Source organism: Coregonus clupeaformis, chromosome 9 (assembly GCF_020615455.1).
Source record: "Coregonus clupeaformis isolate EN_2021a chromosome 9, ASM2061545v1, whole genome shotgun sequence".
NCBI classification, from domain to species: Eukaryota; Metazoa; Chordata; class Actinopteri; order Salmoniformes; family Salmonidae; genus Coregonus; species Coregonus clupeaformis.
This window is the reverse complement of record NC_059200.1, coordinates 36,387,672-36,395,868: the sequence shown is the minus strand read 5'-3', so window position 1 is coordinate 36,395,868 and position 8,197 is coordinate 36,387,672. Positions and strand designations below refer to the sequence as shown.

The window sequence follows — 8,197 nt, the reverse complement described above, 5'->3', positions numbered from 1 at the left end:
GTTTGGAACCACCAAGACTCTTCCTAGAGCTGGCCGCCCGGCCAAACTGAGCAATCGGGGGAGAAGGGCCTTGAACCCAATGGTCACTCTGACAGAGCTCCAGAGTTCCTCTGTGGAGATGGGAGAACCTTCCAGAAGGACAACCATCTCTGTAGCACTCCACCAATCAGGCCTTGATGGTACAGTGGCCAGACGGAAGCCACTCCTCAGTAAAAGGCACATGACAGCCCGCTTGGGGTTTGCGAAAAGATTCTCTGGTCTGATGAAACCAAGATTGAACTCTTTGGCCTGAATGCCAAGCATCACATCTGGAGGGAGCCTGGCACCATCCCTACGGTGATGCATGGTGGTGGCAGCATCATGCTGTGGGGATGTTTTTCAGCAGCAGGGACTGGGAGAGTAGTCAGGATCGAGGGAAAGATGATCAGAGCAAAGTACAGAGAGACCCTTGATGAAAACCTGCTCCAGAGCGCTCAGGACCTCAGACTGGGGCAAAGGTTCACCTTCCAACAGGACAATGACCCTAAGCACACAGCCAAGACAATGCAGGAGTGGCTTCGGGACAAGTCTCTGAATGTCCAGACAGAGCACAGACTTGAACCCGATCAAAAATCTCTGGAGAAACCTGAAAATAGCTGTGTAGTGACGCTCCCCATCCAACCTGACAGAGCTTGAGAGGATCTGCAGAGAAGAATAGGAGAAACTCCCCAAATACAGGTGTGCCAAGCTTGTAGCGTCATACCCAAGAAGACTCTATGCTGTAATCGCTGCCAAAGGTGCTTCAACAAAGTACTGAATAAAGGGTCTGAATACTTATGTAAATGTAATATCCGTTTTTTATTTGTAATATATTTACAAAAAAATCTAAAAACCTGTTTTTGCTTTGTCATTATGGGGTATTGTGTGTAGATTGATGAGATTTTGTATATTTATTTATCCATTTTAGAATAAGGCTGTAATGTAACAAAATGTGGAAAAAGTCAAGGGGTCTGAATACTTTCCGAATGCACTGTAGATTAGCATGCTAACTCTAACTCTTGAAGAATGTTTGTCCACAATATTAGAGACAACAGGAAAGTTCATTTTAGGGAGGAAAACATAGGCATTCACAAGATGTATTGGCCTTGAAATTCCATTAATAGAAGGGCTGTTTGCGGAGTGTGAATAGTACAATCCTCTGATCTAAAAGAGGACCTCTTCTTCTTTTTCATCACTCTTCTCTTTAGCACTAAGGGTGAGGGTATGTACTGGGAAGGTTTTGTCAAATGCACCATGGTCCACCCGGTAAGACCCCTTTTCCAGAGACATGCAGGATTCAAATCGGTGACCCCACAGAATCTCGTCCTCAGTATAGGAGGTTCTGGCTTGGCATGTCATACCTACAACACAAAGGAGACAGCACATCAAGGCAATTATGAAACGTTTAATCTTTACACATCTAGCTCTTATGTTACAGTCACAGACATGAAGGCATTAAAACTTGTTCAAATTAATTTAGATATCACATTCTAACATTCAAAGCAAACCAACCTGATGCCTCCACTATTCCCTCCAGAATTATGATGATCTCAAATCTCTCTCTTGTCAGACGCTCAGCCCCTATTTCCCAGAAGGGACTGCTCTCATTGATGACATGGGTGATGGTCTGAGGCTCGACTAACAGAAGCCTGTCTCCTCCAGTATCGTAGCCCAGGTTGATCTCTGACTGCTCCAGCGGTATGAACTCCCCTTCCTTGGTCTGTCTGGACTTGATCAGCTTGGCTCGAATCTTGGCGTCCACCATGTGACTCGCCCTCAGGTCTCCAATGCGGAAGAGAAGGCAGAGTTTCTCGTCACGCTCCGATATGACACAGTGCTTGCTGAAGATCAGAGTCTGGGCCCTTTTCTGAGGCCTGGACATTTTGACGAACATGCAGCCGACCATGAGGGCGTCAATGATGGAGCCAATGATAGACTGGGCCATAAGGAGAACCACACCTTCCATGCAGTTGGCCGTCACCAATCTGGAGCCGTAGCCAATGGTCCTCTGGCTCTCCACCGACAGAAGCAGGGCGGAGATGAAACTGTCCACGTTCTCGAAGCAAGGCTGCCATTGCGGGTCGTGGACGTGGGCCACGTCATCCCGCAGCCAGGCGTCTAGGAAGTAGATCTCTGCGAAGGCCACCCACGTAACAATGTAGCACATGGTAAAGACAAAGAGGAACCAGCGGTACTTCAGGTCCACCAGAGTGGTGAAGATGTCAGAGAGGAAACGGCTCTTGTCCTCGATGGGGCCCAGGTTCACCTGGCACTTCCCGTCTTTGGTGACGTAGCGTTGACGCTGCTTGTTGGCGGTACCGTAATTTGGCCTCTCTTCACCTAGAAGTTTGCAGCGCGGCTTGTTCTCACCACTTGTGCCGTGGTTGCGGCTACGGGTGCTACCAAAGGGGCCTCCAAAAGGAGCGCCTGAGTACCACCTGGAGCTGAAGCGCTTGAGGTGGCGTCTGCGGTGAGCGTGGTGAGGAGTGGGAGGCTCCTCTGGCTCCTCAGTGGGAATGATGTACTGGCAGGTGTCTACCTCCTGGCTGATCAATCCTGCAACAACCCTTTGGGGGGCTGGGCTCTTGGGATGTGACTGGGGGGATGCAGAGCGGGCTGGCTGGGGTGGGAGAGCTGGGAAGTTGTCATAGTTGTTATCTGAGCTGGGGAAGAGAGAGACTCTTCTGGACTGGAGCATCATCACGGCCATGTTGGTTTTTGCTGCAACCTGAATTTTTAAAATTATAACAATCAATTGACTTAATCGTACATTACATACATGATCTACAATGTATTTGTGCTGAAAACAGTGTCCAATGTAAACACAACCCACTGAACAATATCCCAAAACACAAATGAACAAAATGTACTCTCTGCAATAGGTACCTTCTTTGGATATGGGGTGAAGCGCGTTGACTCTGGGGGTGGTCTAGGGAGGTATGCCAGGAGATGTTTGGCTGTGAGAGTCTTTGCTGGGGGAATCGAGTTCCTGCGAGGGTCAATTCTCATAGGACTCCTGTAGTCTCCGTTATGGGGCTCGTGTAATGTCACCCTGCTGCACATCATGGTGGAAACCATCACAGAGACTATTGTAGATTCCTGTGCTCTGTGTGGCAGCTGAGCTGCCGATGGCTCAGGAAGTTGATTTCGTGTTCCTGTTGAAGCAATATAATCTGATTGAGAGGTGTCACACAATTAACAACCACCACTACAGAGGAAAGAGGAGACTAAATAAAACTCTTCCACCAAGTAATACTGGTTGAACTTACCTCCTTCTGTCCTGATAATTGACAGTCATACACTGCATGTCAAAATTGAGGGATTGCTAGAAGGCTAAATCCAGCAGTGGGTTAGTGGGTGTATGACAGATCTCTGATACGGAGGGACTTCTTTCACCAGACGGTTCCCTCTCCCTCAGTATAATTTCTTACAAGATTCCTCCCCCTCTCCCCCCCACCCGATGAACTTTCAGATCATTCTAATGTGACGTACGTTGTGTGATACCATCAGTCTCTGCTGGATCTAATTAAACATCCAGGATTATGACTGATCCCTTTAAATTAATCTTGGAACAACCAAGCAGCATGGTGATGGATTTGAGGAGATTACGGTCTTACTCTTAGTTATGAGGGCTTAGATAATTGTTTTTCCCAGATGTGGTCAAATACACCCTGGGCAAGTCTCTTATTTCTTGTGGTCACTGTTATTGTTTGTGTTGTCACTCGCTCCCCTACTGGACCGCCAAACAGCTCGTAGCAGCAGACGTGCAGCACTGCGTGCAGGATTTTGGAACACGTCAATATCAACTCTGTGTGACTCCAGAGTGCAGTAGACCATGAACTGCCCAAGGCATTGTAATCAACAGCGCTATTTAAGGCTTGCACTCCAAATGATGTAGAGGAAAATCTAGAGATTTATAATAAAACCTTACCTGTAGAATAGTTGAGATGCTACATTTATGATGTGTCGCTAATGTTGAACAACATCTTCTTCATAAATGTGTTGATTTTACACGGATGGGGCTTCACCAATTCTGAGAAGTGTAGCCCATTACTAACAGTTACATAATAATGTTTTTTTTTTAAATCACTCTTGCTTTTCTCAGTTGTAACCTCACAACAACATCCATCTAACCAGACCAACACCAGAAGAAATGAGCTAGAACAACCAGGGAACCTATACAAACACAAACAGAGCAGGAAAGTAGAGGATGGAGGTACGTACATCTGTACATTAAGGAGAGTCATCATAACTAACTGCCAAAAGAAAGAAAGAAACTAAACCATACCTGAATAGAGATACCAGTAGTTGTTCTCAGTTTCAGATAATCTTCCACTGGAGATATAACGAGCAGCTATAAAAAAAAGAAGAAAAAAAAAAGAAAGCGGGATAGCTTTTTGAGTGGTAAAGCTGGTGCTGTGGTGCCTCTCCGGTGATGTCAGGGCGAACTGGCAGGGCGCCTGCTGTCCAGCTGCGGACAAAGGCCCCCCCCCTCGCCGTCCCCCCAGCCCCCTGCCATTGGTCTGATCACACAAGGAGGTCAGCTGTTAATCTGCTCGTGAGGTCAGCAGGGCTGGCGAGCTGTGCAGCCAGGAAGTAGTGCGACACCATGGGAAGTGAGAAATAAACTAACACAATGTACAGTGCATTCGGAAAGTATTCAGACCCCTTGACTTTTTCCACATTTTGTTACGTTACAGCCTTATTCTAAAATTGATTAAATTATTTTTGTTGCCCTCATCAATCTACACACAATACCCCATAATGACAAAGCGAAAACAGGTTTTTAGAAATGTATTAAAAATAAAAAACAGAAATACCTTACTTACATAAGTATTCAGACCCTTTGCTATGAGACTCGAAATTGAGCTCAGGTGCATCCTGTTTCCATTGATCATCCTTGAGATGTTTCTACAACTTGATTGGAGTCCACCTGTGGTAAATTCAATTGATTGGACATGATTTGGAAAGGCACACACCTGTCTATATAAGGTCCCACAGTTGACAGTGCATGTCAGAGCAAAAACCAAGCCATGAGGTCGAAGGAATTGCCCGTAGAGCTCCGAGACAGGATTGTGTCGAGGCACAGATCTGGGGAAAGGTACCAACAGATGTCTGCAGCATTGAAGGTCCCCAAGAACACAGTCGCCTCAATCATTCTTAAATGGAAGAAGTTTGGAACCACCAAGACTCTTCCCAGAGCTGGCTGCCCAGCCAAACTGAGCAATCGGGGGAGAAGGACCTTGGTCAGGGAGGTCACCAAGAACCTGATGGTAACTGACAGATCTCCAGAGTTCCTCTGTGGAGATGGGAGAACCTTCCAGAAGGACAACCATCTCTGCAGCACTCCACCAATCAGGCCTTTATGGTAGAGTGTCCATACGGAAGCCAATCCTAAGTAAAAGGTACGACAGCCCACTTGGAGTTCGCCAAAAGGCACCTAAAGGACTCTCAGGCCATGAGAAACAAGATTCTCTGGTCTGATGAAACTAAGATTGAACTCTTTGGCCTGAATGCCAAGCGTAATATCTGGAGGGAGCCTGGCACCATCCCTACGGTGAAGCATGGTGGTAGCAGCATCATGCTGTGGGGATGTTTTTCAGCAGCAGGGACTGCTAGAGGAGTCAGGATCGAGGGAAAGATGATCGGAACAAAGTACAGAGATATCCTTGATGAAAACCGGCTCCAGAGCACTCAGGACCTCAGACTGGGGGCGAAGGTTCACCTTCCAACAGGACAACGACCCTAAGCACACAGCCAAGACAACGCAGGAGTGGCTTCGGAACAAGTCTCTGAATGTCCTTGAGTGGCCCAGACAGAGCCTGAACTTGAACCCGATCGAACGTCTCTGGCGTTCCTCATGGTTCTGTTTTAGGACCACTATTGTTTTCACTATATATTATACCTCCTGGTGATGTCATTCGGAAACACAAAGTCAACTTTCACTGCTATGCTGATGACACACAGCTGTACATTTCGATGAAACATGGTGAAGCCCCAAAATTGCCTACCCTGGAAGCCTGTGTTTCAGACATAAGGAAGTGGATGGCGGCAAATGTTTTACTTTTAAACTCGGACAAAACAGAGATGCTAGTTCTAGGTCCCAATAAACAAAGAGATCTGCTGTTGGATCTGACAATTAATCTTGATGGCTATACAGTTGTCTGAAATAAAACTGTGAAGGACCTCGGCGTTACTCTGGACCCTGATCTCTCTTTTGACGAACATATCAAGAATATTTCAAGGACAGATTTTTTTTCAGAAACCTTTTGTCCAAAAATTATGCAGAAAAGCTAATCCATGCTTTAGTCCCTTCTAGATTAGACTACTGCAATGCTCTACTCTCCAGCTACCCGGATAAAGCACTAAATAAACTTCAGTTAGTGCCAAACACGGCTGCTAGAATCCTGACTAGAACCAAAAAATTTGATCATATTACTCCAGTGCTCTCTACATTAGCTTCCTGTTAAGGCTAGGGCTGATTTCAAGGTTTTACTGGTAACCTATAAAGCATTACATGGGCTTGCTCCTACTTATCTCTCCAATTTGGTCCTGCCGTACATACCTACACGTACGCTATGGTCACAAGACGCAGGCCTCCTTATTGTGCCTAGAATTTCTAAGCAAACAGCTGGAGGCAGGGCTTTCTCTTATTGAGCTCCATTTTTATGGAATGGTCTGGCTATCCATGTGAGAGATGCAGACTCGGTCTCGACCTTTAAGTATTTACTGAAGACTCATCTCTTCAGTAGGTCCTATGATTGAGTGTAGTCTGGCCCAGGGGTGCGAAGGTGAATGGCAAGGCACTGGAGCGACGAACTGCCCTTGCTGTCTCTACCTGGCCGGCTCCAGTCTCTCCACTGGGATTCTCTGCCTCTGACCCTATTATGGGGGCTGAGTCACTGGCTTACTAGTGCTCTTCCATGCTGTCCCTAGGAGGGTTGCATCACTTGAGTGGGTTGAGTCACAGACGTGATCTTCCTGTCCGGTTTTGCGCCCCCTCAGGCTCGTGCGGTGGAGGAGATCTTCATGGGCTATACTCAGACTTGTCTCAGGGTAGTAAGTTGGTGGTCTGTTGATATCCCTCTAGTGCTGTGTGGGCTGTGCTTTGAAAAAGTGGGTGGGGTTATATCCTGCCTGGTTGGCCCTGTCCGGGGGTATTGTTGGACGGGCCACAGTGTCCCCCGACCCACCTCTGTGTCTCAGTCTCCAGTATCTATGCTGCAACGGTCTATGTGCTGGGGGGCTAGGGTCAGTCTGTTATATCTGGTGTAATTCTCCTGTCTTATCTGGTGTCCTGTGTGAATTTAAGTATGCTCCCTCTAATTATCTCTGTCTCCCCTCCAGGAGGACCTGAGCCCTAGGACCATGCCTCAGGACTACCTGGCCTGATGACTCTTGGCTGTCCCCAGTCCACCTGGTCGTGCGGCTGCTCCAGTTTCAACTGTTCTGCCTGCGGCTAGGGAACCCTGACCTGTTCACCGGACGTGCTACCTTGTCCTGTACCTGCTGTTTTCGACTCTCTCTCTACCGCACCTGCTGTCTCGACCTCTGAATTGTCGGCTATGAAAAGCCAACTGACATTTACTCCTGAGATGTCGCTCCCTCTACAACCACTGTGATTATTATTTGACCCTGCTGGTCATCTATGAACGTTTGATCATCTTGGAGAACAATCTGGCCTTAAATGGCCATATAATCTTATAATCTCCACCAGGCACAGCCAGAAGAGGACTGGCCACCCCTCAGAGCCGGGTTCCTCTCTAAGTTTCTTCCTAGGTTTCTGCCTTTCTAGGTAGTTTTTCCTAGCCACCGTGTAATTATGGAGTATTGTGTGTAGATTCATGAGAAAAAAAGAAAATCATTTTTAGAATAAGGCTGTAACGTAATAAAATGTGGAAAAAGTCAAGAGGTCTGAATACTTTCCGAATGCACTGTACAGTACATAAGTGTTAAGTTGGATGCTAGATCCAATGTACATTGTTCATTAAATTATTGATCGTTTTCTCTGTGTATGTATGTGTGTGGGGGGGTGACAAGGGGTGTTGAAAGGTAAAATACAGAAATATAGATTGAAAAAGGTTTGCATAATATATCAGAAATATAGATTGAAGAAGGGGGTAAGACACAAAAGAAGACTTGAGAGCAAATCAAAGAGAAAGGAACAACAGAAAGAACA

The 8,197-nt window shown here is 46.6% G+C and overlaps 1 protein-coding gene across 1 annotated transcript; it reads right to left on the bottom strand.

Annotated features, from left to right (window-relative positions):
* Positions 1 to 946: 946 nt before the first annotated feature.
* On the bottom strand, positions 947 to 4,483 carry LOC121573929 (G protein-activated inward rectifier potassium channel 4). Its single transcript, XM_041886338.2, has 4 exons — positions 4,307 to 4,483; positions 2,905 to 3,173; positions 1,531 to 2,746; positions 947 to 1,379 (listed from the first exon to the last, which is right to left on the bottom strand). Exons 2-4 carry the CDS (start codon positions 3,094 to 3,096, stop codon positions 1,183 to 1,185), a joined length of 1,605 nt encoding a protein of 534 aa, XP_041742272.1. The 5' UTR covers positions 3,097 to 3,173; positions 4,307 to 4,483; the 3' UTR covers positions 947 to 1,182.
* Between the last annotated feature and the right edge of the window lie 3,714 nt (positions 4,484 to 8,197).